Here is a 14431-nt window from a genome sequence, read left to right on the forward strand (position 1 = left end):
GTGTCCTTCCATGAACACCATTCTTGTTCAGTGCTTTTCTTATAGTGGACACATAAACAGAGGCTTTAGCAAGTTCCAGAGATCTTTGCAGGTATTTTGCTATCCCTCTTTGGTTCTCCTTCATCTCCTTCACATTGCACATTGTACTCTTGAAATGAGCCTTGCAAGGCGCCCACTCCTAGGGGGAAGAGAGGTAACAGCACTGAATTCGCTCCATTTCTCTTACTGTGGGCCGATGAACACTCAGGGCTTCAGAAATGTTATTGCAGTCTTGTCCAGCTTCATACATCTCTACAATTCTTCTTCAAAGGTCCTCAGAAAGTTGTCTTGATTGAGGCACGGTGCACATAAACAGATCTTTCTTGAGAAGAGCAGGCCCTGTCAGTAATCTGACTTTGCGTGTTTTTTTTAATAGGTTGGGGACCTCCACAACCCACACCTCCAATCTCATCTCATTGATTGGAACACCTGAATCCAAACAGCTTTAGTGGAATGCATCAGTGGTGAATGGTGTGCTGCAGGGGTCGGTGCTGGTTCACGATATACATTAACGATCTGGAAGAGGGGACTGAGTATAGTGCATCTAAGTTTGCTGATAATACTAAATCAAGTGGAAAAGCAAATCGTGCTGAAGACAGAGAGTTTGCAGAGAGATATAGATAGATTAAATGAGTGGGCAAGGGTCTGGCAGATTGCGTACAATGTTGGTAAATGCTAGGTCATCCACTTTGGAAGGAAAAATGAAACAGCAGATTATTATTTAAATGGTAAAAAATTGCAGCATGCTGCTGTGCAGAGGGACTTGAGTGTGCTTTTGCATGGATCACAACTGATTGGTTTGCAGGAACAGCAGGCTATCAGGAAGGCAAATGGAATGTTGGCCTTCATTGCTAGAGGGATTGAATTTAAGAGCAGGGAGGTTATGCTGCAACTGTACAGGGTACTGGTGATGCCACAATTAAGAGTACTATGTGCATTTCTGGTCTTCTTACTTGAGGAAGGATATACTGGTTTTGGAGGCTGTGTAGAGTTGATTCCAGAGATAAGGAGGTTGGACTAGGAGAAGAGATTGAGTCACCTGGGACTGTACTCACTGGAATTTAGAAAAATGAGAGGAGATCTTATAGAAAACGTATAAAATTATGAAAGGGATAGATAAGATAGAGGCAAGAAAGCTGTTTCCATCGGTAAATGAAATTAGAACTAAGGGACTTGGCCTCAAGATTCAGGGGAATAGATTTAGGATGGAGATGAGGAGGAACTGCTTTTTCCAGAGTGTGGTGAAATTCTCTGCCCAATTAAGCAGTGGAGGCTACTTCAGTAAGGATATTTAAGAGAAGGCTGGATAGATTTTTTGCACAGTAGGGGAATTAAAGGTTATGGGGAAAAGGCAGGAAGGTGGAGATGATTCCATGGCCAGATCGGCCATGATCTTATTGAATGGCAGAGCAGGCTCAACAGCCTACTCCTGCTCCTATTTCTTATGTTCTTATTACCATTGAGGTTCACATACATTTTTGAACCTATACTGTGATTGTTTAATTGGTGTATGCTGTATTGACGAGAAGTTATACAATTGTTTGTGTGTTATCAGCTTAGGCACATTGTATTTGTCAATTTTGGTGACTTAGATGAAGATCAGACCACATTTTAAGAGTAATTAATGCAGAAAACCTGATAACTGCATAGGGTTCACAAACTTTTTCTTGCAACTGTATACATAAGAGAAATAGGTCAAACACGAAAAAATCTGCAGATACTGAAAACTGAAAGCAACACAAACAAAATACTGGTGGAGCTCAGGAGGCCAGGCAGCATCTATGGCTGAGACGTTTCAGGCTGAGACCCTTCTTCAAGACTGGAAAGAAAGGAAAAGTCAGAGTAAGAAGGTGGGGGAGGGGAGGAAGAGGTAGAAGGCAGCAAGCGGTAGGTGAAACCGGCAGAGGGAGGTGAACTCCTTTAAATCTTTCACCAATCAACCTCCTAGCTTAACTCCACCCCTCCCCCACTCCCAGTTTCACCAATCACATATTACTATGGACTACTTCCTCCCCTCCCTCAACCTTCTTACTCTGACCTCATCTTTTTCCTCCAGTCCTGTAGAATTAGGACAATTGGACTATCGAGTCTGCTCTGCCATTTAATCATGGCTGAACCTTTTCTCCCCCTCCTCAACCCCACTCCCTAGCCTTCTCCCTGTAATGTTTGATGCTGTGTCCAATGAAGAACCTACCAAGCTCTGCCTTAGATACACCCAACGACATGGCCTCCACAGCTGCCCGTGGTAACAAGTTCCATAAATTCATTATCCTCTGGCCAAAGGAATTTCTCCACACTTCCGTTTTAAATGGACACCCCTCTATCCTGAGGCTGTGCCCTCTTGCCCTAGACTCCCCCACCATGGGAAACATCCTTACGCTATGTACTCTGTCCAGGCCTTGCAACATTGAAAAGATTTCTCATCCTTCTAAATTCCAGCAAGAACAGACCCAGAGCAATCAAGCTTTCCTTGTACGATAACCCTTACATTCCCATTCCCAGATCATCCTTGTGAACCTCCTCTGAACACTCTACGATGCCAGCAAATCTTTTCTTAGATAAGGAACCCAGAACTGTTCACAATACTCAAGGTGAGGCCTCATCAGTGCCTTATAAAGCCTCAGCATCACATCCCTGCTCTGGTATTCTAGTCCTCTTGAAATGAATGCAAACATTGCATTTGCCTTCCTCACCACCGATTCTACCTGCAAGTTAACCTTTAGGGTCCTGACGAAGGGTTCCTGCCCGAAACATCGACTGATCTTTTCCACGAATGCTGCCCGACCTGCTGAGTTCCTCCAGCATGTTGTGAGTGTTGCTTTGACCCCAGCATCTGCACATTATATTGTGTTAACCTTTAAGGTGTTCTGCCCAAGGACTCCCAAGTCCCTTCACATGTCAGATTTTTGGATTTTTTTCCCCCGTTTAGAAAATGAACTGCACATTTATTTCTAGTACCAAAGAGTATGACCATGCATTTTCCAATATTGTATTTCATTTGCCACTTTCTTGCGCATTCTCTAAATCTGTCTAAGTCCTTCTACAGCCTACCTGTTTCCTCAACACGACCTGCCCCTCCACCAATTTTCACATCATCTGCAAACTTGGCAACAAAGCCAACTGCTCCATTATCTAAATCAATGATATACAGCATAAAAAGCAGTCCCAACACTGACACCTGCGGAACACCACCAGTCAATGACAGACAACCAGAAAAGGATCCTTTTATTCCCACTCACTGCCTCCTACCCATTAGCCATGCCAGTACCTTGCCCATAATACCATGTGCTCTTAACATAGTAAGCAGCCTCATCTATGGCACCTTGTGAAAGGTCTTCTAAAATTCCAAATATACAACATCCATTGCATCCCCTTTATCTATCGTACTTATAATCTCCCCAAAGAATTCCAACAAGTTTGTCAGGCAAGATTTTACCTGAACAAAACCATGCTGACTTTGTCCATCTTGCCCTGTGTCACCAAATACTCCATAACCTCATCCTTAACAATTGACTCCAACATCTTCAAACTCCTGAGGTCAGGCTAACTGGCCTATAATTTCCTTTATGCTGCCTTCCTCCTTTCTTCAGGAGTGGAGTGACATTTGCAATTTTCCAGTCCTCTGGCATCATGCCAGAGTCCAATGGTATTTGAAAGATCATTACTAATGCCTCCATGATCTCATCCGCTACCTCTCTCAGAACCTGAGGGTAACTTATGTGCCCAAGGTCTTTCAGCTTTTTGAGCACCTTCTCCGTGTAATAGTAACTGAACTCACTTTTCTTTCCTTGTACCCGCGAATATCTGGCACATTGCTCGTGTCTTCCACAGTGAAGAGTGATGCAAAATACTCATTTAGTTCATCTGCCGTTTCCTTGTCCCCCATTATTATTTCTCAGACCTCATCTTCTAGTGGTCCTATATATACTCTCATCTCTCTTCTATTTTGTACATACTTGAAAAAGCTTTTACTATCCACTTTGATATTGTTTGCCAGCTTCCTTTCATATTTCATCATCTCCCTCTTAATGCTTCTTTTAGTTGCTCTCTCTGTCAGTTTTTAAAAGCTTCCCAATCCTGCCTTACAACTAATTTTTGCTGTGTTATATGCCCCCTCTTTTGCTTTTACATTAGCTTTGACTTCCCTTGTGAGCCATGGTTGCACTATTTTGTCATTTGAGTATTTCTTTGTTTTTGGAATACATCTATCCTGCACCTTCCTCCTTTTTCCTAGAATCCCACACTATTGCCGCTCTGCTGTCAACCCTGCCAGAAGCTCCTTCTAATTTACTTCAGTAAATTACAGTGGTAAATAAAATCAAGTCCCATTCTCTCAATTCTCAACTATTTCGAGAGCTTGGCATTGAGAAAGATGAAGTTTCAGCAGTTGCTGTTGCACACATAAGTCAGAAGGCTCTCAAAACAAAACTGCCTGAGATGCTTTTATGTGGCTTTTGAAACTATGATAAAATTCTTTGAATGAAGCATTCAAGCATATTAGGCATGACATTGCTTATTTGTCAAAATTATTTGCAAAGTTTAATGAAATCAATCTTCAATTACAAGGAAATGTGTGAATCGTATCTAAGTCAAATCAGTTGTCGCCACATCTCTGTCTATGTTAACCCTATTTAAGTGCAACATAGGTATCACAAACTTTTCCAATTTCCTAGCCTCTCTGACTTGGAAAAGAAAGAAAGAAATGATCTTCCAAGTATACTGTGCTCATGTGGGTGAATTGCATAAAGACATGTTAGGGAGATTTCAGGATGATCTCTCAATCCAAATTTCAGTTTGGGTAATAAATCCATTCCTGAGAACTAGCAATGATGAATTAACAGGAAGGTTGCAGGGAGAACTGATCTCATTACAAAACTACTTTGAGCTAAAGCCAAGGTTCAAAAAAAAATCATATCAAGACTTTTGGTTGCAGAAAAAAATCTGAACACTATCCTGCACTATGGAGAAAAGTCATGATGTTCTTTATTGCCTTTCCAACATCATATTTATAGTGGAGTGCTGTTTCAGTGCAGTTGCCCAACTTCTTTCAAAGCAACAAAACAGACTGCAAATTACTGAACGTAGGGATCTGAGACTTCTGAGCCGCATTCACCCTGATGTTGAGAAACTGCACTAAGCCCATCCATCTCATTGAAAAGTAATGAAGTAGTGAATAGTTGGACTACTAATGTATGCTCTAAAATTGTTGATGAAATTGTTTTTACTGTAATTAATGAAATAATTTTATTTGTATCTTTAAATAGATTTGAATAATTTTGCAATTATTTGGCACTGCTTTGAATTTGAAGTTCTTATTTTCTTTCACTGTGCATCGTAAATCAAAATAATTTATAGTTTTTATGTTGGAAAGGGAGAGCGGGTGCTTGGGATGTGATCTGAGAGCCAAGGGGTGGTAACTCAAAAAAGGCTGGAACCACTGATCGAAACCAATGCAACCATAACATTTCCAGCACTGCTTTGAAAAACCACAGCAAGCAAAACAGCAAGGTCCATGGGATTTCTTTGCTGTTAGTTCCATTGCTATAGTTTTTTATTTTGCTAATCTTTTTTAAATTTCTTCACTTTCATGACTATTAGCTTCCCATTTTCCGCCATCTATAAAATAGACTGATGAATGGACTCTCAGCTATTCCCTTATTCACCAAATATAATTTCTCCCAACCTTGCCCCAGACTTATTTTTGCTAATTATTTCTTTGTATGTGCTTGTGCACTAGTTCATACAATCATTGTCTCATACTTCCTGCCAGTTTTATTTTTAAGTTATATTAATTCACAGAACTCAAAATCCTAACAAATAATCAGTTTTACTGCAAGTTCAAATCTTAATAATGATTGAACTGGATTTTCCAAGGAGCTATTAGTGGGGGGGGGGGGGACACCTTACAGGTGTCCCCCGCTTTCCGAACGTTCTCTTTACGATATTTTGCTTTTACGAAAGACCTACATTAGTACCTGTTTTCGTTAACCAAAAGAGGATTTTCGCTTTTATTAAAAAAGACGCTCGCTTTAAACTTGTGTTTACCCCGAGAAAGACTACCATGACCATGAAGCCTTGCGCAGGCAGGTGTGTGCACGCATGTGCGAATGCGTGTACGTGCTGATTTTTTTTGACAAATAGATTTTGGCCCAAACTTCCCGATTCTGTTAAGTGAAACTACACTGTACAAACAAGGAAGGGGGCAGAAGCCAGAATAAGGTGCAGGGAAAGAGTACAAGCTGGCAGGTGACAGGTGAAGTAAAAAGGGGGTGGGTGGAGAAGGGGGAAAAGAGGTAAATTGGGAAGTGATAGATGGAAGAGGTAAAGGGCTTAAGGAGGAAGTGAGAAGGAGAGGACAGTGGACCATGAAAGAAAGGGAAAGAGGAGGGGAACCAGAGGGAGGTGATAGGCAGATGAGAAGGGGTAATCAGAATGAGAAACGAAAAAAGGGAAAGATGGGGGGGTGAAATTACTCAAAGTTAGAGAGATTGATGTTCATGCCAATCAGGTTGGAGGCTATCCAAATAGAATACAAGGTATTGCATCTCTAATTTGAGTTTGGCCTCATTACCATAAGACCATAAGACAAAGGAGCAGAAGTAGGCCATTCGGCCCATCGAGTCTGCTCCGCCATTTTATCATGAGCTGATCCATTTTATCCTATTTAGTCCCACTGACCCGCCTTCTCACCATAACCTTTGATGCCCTGGCTACTCAGATATCTATCAATCTCTGCCTTAAAGACACCCAATGACTCGGCCTCCACTGCTGCCATGGCAACAAATTCCATAGATTCACCACCCTCTGACTCAAAAAATTTTTTCGCATTTCTGTTCTGAAAGGGCGCCCTTCAATCCTGAAGTCATGCCCTCTCGTACTAGATTCCCCCATCATGGGAAACAACTTTGCCACATCCACTCTGTCCATGCCTTTTAACATTCAAAATTTTCTATGAGGTCTCCCCTCATTCTTCTAAACTCCAAGGAATACAGTCCAAGAGCGGACAAACGTTCCTCATATGTTAACCCTCTCATTCCCGGAATCATTCTAGTGAATCTTCTCTGTACCCTCTGCAACGTCAGCACATCCTTTCTTAAATAAGGAGACCAAAACTGCCCACAGTACTCCAAGTGAGGTCTCACCAGCGCCTTATAGAGCCTCAACATCACATCCCTGCTCCTATACTCTATTCCTCTAGAAATGAATGCCAACATTGCATTCGCCTTCTTCACTACCGACTCAACCTGGAGGTTAACTTTAAGGGAATCCTGTACGAGGACTCCCAAGTCCCGTTGCATCTCAGAACTTTGAATTCTTTCCCCATTTAAATAATAGTCTTCCAATCTATCCAAGTCTCTCTGCAGACTCTCCATCTCCTCAGCACTACCGGCCCCTCCACCTATCTTCGTATCGTCAGCAAACTTAGCCACAAAGCCATCTATTCCATAATCCAAATCGTTGATGTACAATGTAAAAAGAAGCGGCCCCAACACTGATCCCTGTGGAACACCACTGGTAACCTGCAGCCAACCAGAATAGGATCCCTTTATTCCCACTCTCTGTTTCCTGCCAATCAGCCAACGCTCTATCCACGTATGTAACTTTCCTGTAATTCCATGGGCTCTTATCTTGTTAAGCAGTCTCATGTGTGGCACCTTGTCAAAGGCCTTCTGAAAATCCAAATATACAACATCCACTGCACCTCCCTTGTCTAGCCTACTGGTAATTTCCTCAAAAAATTGTAATAGGTTTGTCAGGCAGGATTTTCCTTTAAGGAATCCATGCTGAGTTCTGCCTATCTTGTCATATGCCTCCAGGTACTCTGTAACCTCATCCTTGACAATCGACTCCAACAACTTCCCAACCACCGATGTCAAGCTAACAGGACTATAATTTCCTTTTTGCTTCCTTGCCCCCTTCTTAAATAGCGGAGTGACATTTGCAATCTTCCAGTCCTCCGGAACCATGCCAGAATCTATCGACTTTTGAAAGATCATCGTTAATGCCTCCGCAATCTCCACAGCTACTTCCTTCAGAACACGAGGGTGCATTCCATCTGGTCCAGAAGACTTATCGACCTTTAGCCTATTCAGCTTCCTGAGTACTTTCTCTATCGTAATTGTGACCGCGCACACTTCTCTTCCCTGCCACCCTTGAGTGTCCGGTATACTGCTGATGTCTTCCTCAGTGAAGACTGATGCAAAATATTTGTTCAGTTCCTCTGCCATCTCATCTCCCATTACAATTTCTCCAGTATCATTTTCTATCGGTCCTATATCTACTCTCACCTGTCTTTAGCTCTTTATATACTTGAAAAAGCTTTTAGTATCCTCTTCAATATTATTGCTAGTTTCCTTTCATAGTTAATCTTTTCTCTCTTAATGACCTTCTTGGTTTCCTTTTGTAAGGTTTTAAAGACTTCCCAATCCTCTGTCTTCCCACTAATTTTTGCTTCCTTGTATGCCCTCTCCTTAGCTTTAACTTTGGCTTTGACTTCTCTTGTCAACCACGGTTGCATCCTTTTTCCACTTGAAAATTTCTTCTTTTTTGGAATATACCTGTCTTGCACATTCCTCATTTCTCGCATAAACTCCAGCCACTGCTGCTCTGCCGTCTTTCCCGCCAGTGTCTCTTTCCAGTCAACTTTGGCCAGTTTTACGGCAGTAGAGGACAGACATGTTAGAATAGGAATGGGAAGGCAAATTGAAATGGGTAGCTACCAGAAGATCCTATCTTTTGCAACGTACAGAGCAAAGGTGCTTGACAAAGTGGTTCCACAATCTGAATCAGGTCTCACTAAGGTAGAGGAGGCAGGACCAGATTCAATAGTTGAACCCGAAACCCTCACAGTTGAAGTGTCCCTCACCTGGAAGGAATGTTTGGGGTCCTGAATGGTGGTGAGGGAAGAGGTGTAGCACTTGTCAACCTTGCATGGATAAGTACCAGGAGAGAGATCAGACTGAGTGAATAAGGGAGTCACATAGAGAACGATCCCTATGGAAATAGGAGGGTGGGGGAGGGGGAATGTTATTAGTTATAGGATCCTGTTGGGTGATGCCAGAGGTTACAGAGAAAAATGTGCTGGATATGGAGACGTGTAGAATGGTAGCTAAGGACAAAGTGGAACCTGCTATGACAGTGAGAGGATGGGGTGAGGGCAGATATGTAAGAAAAGGAGAAGATGCTGGTGAGAGCAGTATTGATGGTGGTGGAAGGAAGACACCGTGTTTTGAAAAAAGACTCAAATGCTCTGAAACGCAAAGCGTCATCCTGAGAACAGATGTAGATAGTATGGAACTGAATCAACTGAGACAAAATGGAGACAAGGTATGTGGACACGAATTCATTGGGGCAGCAGCAGATAGAAACAATGGGCCTAACCAGACAGTAAGGTTTGTGGTTTTCAGGTAGAGGGTAGAAACGAGCAGTGCAGAGTACAGGAACTATGGGGTTGGTGGCACTGGATGGGAGATCAGGATTAGCTTGGTGTTAGTGTGGGAGATAATGACCTGGTGATCCTTATTTGAATCCTGTGCAAAGCGTAAGAGAGTTGCCATCTGAGCTCAGCATGGTAGCGGTCAGTCCACCAGACTACAACAGCATTTGTATGTCTGTAGGTTTGATTGTGAATTTAGCATTGGTGTGGAAAGTGGAGGGCAGTGCATTCAGAAGAGGTGAGTTACATAGAAACATAGAAAATAGGTGCAGGAGTAGGCCATTTGGCCCTTCGAGCCTGCACCGCCATTCAGTATGATCATGGCTGATCATCCAACTCAGAACGCTGTACCAGCTGTCCCTCCATACCCCCGATCCCTTTAGCCACAAGGGCCATATCTAACTCCCTCTTAAATATAGCCAATGAACTGGCCTCAACTGTTTCCTGTGGCCGAGAATTCCACAGATTCACCACTCTCTGTGTGAAGAAGTTTTTCCTAATATCGGTCCGAAAAGGCTTCCCCTTTATCCTCAAACTGTGACCCCTCGTTCTGGACTTCCCCAACATCGGGAACAATCTTCCTGCATCTAGCCTGTCCAATCTCTTTAGGATTTTATACGTTTCAATAAGATCCCCCCTCAATCTTCTAAATTCCAACGAGTATAAGCCTAGTTGATCCAGTCTTTCATCATATGAAAGTCCTGCCATCCCAGGAATCAATCTGGTGAACCTTCTTTGTACTCCCTCTATGGCAAGGATGTCTTTCCTCAGATTAGGGGACCAAAACTGCACACAATACTCCAGGTGTGGTCTCACCAAGGCCTTGTACAACTGCAGTAGTACCTCCCTGCTCCTGTACGCGAATCCTCTTGTCATGAATGCCAGCATACCATTCGCCTTTTTCACCGCCTGCTGTACCTGCATTCCCACTTTCAATGACTGGTGTACAGTGACACCTAGGTCTCGTTGCATCTCCCCTTTTCCTAATCGACCACCATTCAGATAATAATCTGTTTTCCTGTTTTTGCCACCAAAGTGGATAACCTCACATTTATCCACATTAAATTGCATCTGCCATGAATTTGCCCACTCACCTAACCTATCCAAGTCACCCTGCATCCTCTTAGCATCCTCCTCACAGCTAACACGGCCGCCCAGCTTCGTGTCATCCGCAAACTTCGAGATGCTGCATTTAATTCCCTCATCTAAGTCATTAATATATATTGTAAACAACTGGGGTCCCAGCACTGAGCCTTGCGGTACCCCAATAGTCACCGCCTGCCATTCTGAAAGAGTCTCGTTTATTCCCACTCTTTGCTTCCTGTCTGCTGACCAATTCTCTATCCACATCAATACCTTACCCCCAATATCGTGTGCTTTAAGTTTGCACACTAATCTCCTGTGTGGCACCTTGTCAAAAGCCTTCTGAAAATCCAAATATACCACATCCACTGGTTCTCCCCTATCCACTCTGCTAGTTACATCCTCAAAAAATTCCATGAGATTCGTCAGACATGATTTTCTTTTCACAAGTCCATGCTGATTTTGTCCGACGATTTCACCGCTTTCCAAATGTGCTGTTATCACATCTTTGATAACTGACTCCAGCATTTTCCCCACCACCGACGTTAGACGACCCCGATCTATAATTCCCCGGTTTCTCGCTCCCTCCTTTTTTAAAAAGTGGGGTTACATTAGCCACCCTCCAATCCTCAGGAACTAGTCCAGAATGTAAAGAGTTTTGAAAAATTATCACTAATGCACCCACTATTTCTTGGGCTACTTCTCTAAGCACTCTAGGATGCAGACCATCTGGCCCTGGGGATTTATCTGCCTTTAATCCCTTCTATTTACCCAACACCACTTCCCTACTAACATGTATTTCGCTCAGTTCCTCCATCTCAGTGGACCCTCTGTCCCCTACTATTTCTGGAAGATTATTTATGTCCTCCTTAGTGAAGACAGAACCAAAGTAGTTATTCAATTGGTCTGCCATGTCCTTGCTCCCCATAATCAATTCAGCTGTTTCTGTCTGTTAGGGGACCTACATTTGTCTTAACCAATCTTTTTCTTTTCACATATCTATAAAAGCTTTTACAGTCAGTTTTTATGTTCCCTGCCAGTTTTCTCTCATAATCTTTTTTCCCTTTCCTAATTAACCCCTTTGTCCTCCTCTACTGGACTCTGAATTTCTCCCCATCCTCAGGTGAGCCACTTTTTCTGGCTAATTTGTATGTTTCTTCTTTGGAATTGATACTATCCCCAATTTCCCTTGTCAGCCACGGGTGCACTACCTTCCCTGATTTATTCTTTTGCCAAACTGGGATGAGCAATTGTTGTAGTTCATCCATGCGATCTTTAAATGCTTGCCATTGCATATCCACCGTCAACCCTTTAAGTGTCATTTGCCAGTCTATCTTAGCTAATTCACGTATCATACCTTCAAAGTTACCCTTCTTTAAGTTCAGAACCTTTGTTTCTGAATTAACTATGTCACTCTCCATCTTAATGAAGAATTCCACCATATTATGGTCACTCTTACCCAAGGGGCCTCTCACGACAAGATTGCTAATTAACCCTTCCTCATTGCTCAATACCCAGTCTAGAATAGCCTGCTCTCTAGTTGGTTCAAAAAACCATCCTGCGTACATTCCAAGAAATCCTCTTCCTCAGCACTCTTACCAATTTGGTTCACCCAATCTATATGTAGATTGAAGTCACCCATTATAACTGCTGTTCCTTTATTGCACGCATTTCTAATTTCCTGTTTAATACCATCCCCAACCTCACTACTACTGTTAGGTGGCCTGTACACAACTCCCAGCAGAAAAGCTGAGAGGAAAGGTGAAGTTAAAACTGTTGATGTCCCATTGGCAGTTAGAGATGAAAAGATCCAGAGTAGACAGAAGGCCAGTGCAAGGTGTTCAAGAAGAGGGATGAAGATAGGAGAAGTGGACATTGATTGGGGGTGGTGAACCCTTGTCAAAGTAGTGGACTTGGAGATGGAGGCAACAGAAGAAGAGTTTGGAGTCATGGCAGACAGAGAACTCAAGGTGTGGACACAATGGACCAAAGGATGGCCCTTGCTGAGGACAAAATGTTCTACCTTGTGCCTAGATCCAAATTCACCTCTTAGCTGGTTCCATGACCAGGACTAGGTTTAGCTGTGTTTGGTATTATGCTTCAGATTTTTAAGAATTTAACTCCTTCTACATCTGTGCTAAGATTAAAACCAAACACTTCCCTTCCCTCCAGACCAACCTTCAAAGTATGGCACACAAATTCTGTTGCCCTTGTACTTGATCATAATTCGACAATAACTGTGTCAGTATAAAGCAGCAGTTATTTTCACAACACACTAAGTAGTCAAAGAATTTTTGGAATGATGATAACATGATCGATTGTGTTCTTGTTGATTCTTGTATGGTGCTCTAATCAATTTAATTCATCTGCTCTCTGATAGTGCAACTTGATTGCCCTGCTTTTAAAATCACTGAGCATTTCCGATTCTACCACCCTAGACTGGATAGACAGGGCTTATTTTCGCTTATGGAGAATAGACTAGAGTTGGGGAGTGGGGGGGGGGGGGGAGAGTGAGAACCTGACAAAGGTCTACAAAATTATGTGGGGCATAAATAGGGTGGATAGTGTGCAACATTACGCTCTTTCACCTTAACTAGGTGCCCTCTGATGTCCACTTGAATTGCCAAGCTATGGAAGGCTACAGACCGAGTACCAGTGAATGGGATTAGGATACATAGGTATTTGTTGCTCAACATGGAAATGACGTGCTGAAGAACCTGTTTCAGTGATGCATGTCCCTTTATGACTCTGAAAACTCTACCTTTACAGCTGAAACCCTTCCATCACAGTACCATATGGATCAATAATAAGCATTGAGAAATTGATTAATTAGACAGACTGCGACTTTTTTTGTGAGCACTTTAATGCTACAAAAATAACATTGTTTCTGTAATTCAAACATATATTGTTTCCTCAGTAATATAGTATTAGGGTGTAGTACTGAACCTCCATAATATAGTGGGCATTGCATATGATGCTGTGTATACAATATCAGAAAGGAAGAAATACAATTCCATGTCATATTATCTTCTGCAAATCGTGATTAACAGTGGTTTAGTCTTCTCATTCAAATTAATATATTGTTTTTGCATTTAAAAGAAGTGAATAGATATACCTTGAATTGTGTGCAGGGTAGAATGAAAAAATCAAATACAATAAAAGAAACAGCAAGTGAGTTAAAATTTTACATAACATTTCCAAAGGGCTGAAATAATAAAAAAAAATACCACCCCTAAAAATTCCCTGAACGATATCTATTTTTGGAAAATTACCATCAATTACCTCTTCAGTGGAACATCTCCAGTTTGCTCATCCACATAGTCCCTTTTAAGCTCTTCTGGAACATCACTATCACTATCATCATCTTGGTAAACACTCTTCTCCAATTCATCAGATTCATACTGTGGAAAGAAACAACCCCACTCCAATTACCTGTAACAAGTAATCCAATTACCCAACATCACTAAAAAAGAATCTAACTTAGGTTTTCTTATTAAATGCACACTGTGCATTTAAGAATGCCAGTGCAGACGCAGTAACCTAAAGGCCTGTTGTGCTATATCGCACCTTGACTCTACCTGATAGTGAGAATGGAATTAACAGAAATGTACAAGATTGCTATGTCTTGACTAAGTGGCTGTGGAGAGGGAGTTTCCAATCTAGAATTAGGAGGTCACTATTTAAATATAAAAGGACACCAATTTAGGACAATGTTGGGACCATTTTTTTTATTCCCCTTAAAGGGTCATGAGATTTTGGAACTCTTCCATAAATAATCTTCAAATACTTTTAAGACGAACATAAGTAGATACCTGATAAGCAAGGGAGTGATATGTCACTAGAGATAGAATGGATGGTAGAGATAAGGCTGGA

At 42.0% G+C, this 14431-nt stretch overlaps 1 protein-coding gene across 2 annotated transcripts in view; it reads right to left on the bottom strand.

Annotated features, from left to right (window-relative positions):
• vps50 (VPS50 EARP/GARPII complex subunit) overlaps window positions 1-14431 on the bottom strand; it is a 220849-nt gene that overhangs the window by 60951 nt on the left and 145467 nt on the right. For both annotated transcript variants that reach the window (XM_063043837.1, XM_063043839.1), the window contains one exon: window positions 13841-13959. In XM_063043837.1, the coding sequence (XP_062899907.1) occupies window positions 13841-13959 (119 nt within the window). The remainder of the gene's footprint in view (window positions 1-13840; window positions 13960-14431) is intronic.

Source organism: Mobula hypostoma, chromosome 3 (genome assembly GCF_963921235.1).
Source record: "Mobula hypostoma chromosome 3, sMobHyp1.1, whole genome shotgun sequence".
Taxonomy (NCBI): Eukaryota; Metazoa; Chordata; class Chondrichthyes; order Myliobatiformes; family Myliobatidae; genus Mobula; species Mobula hypostoma.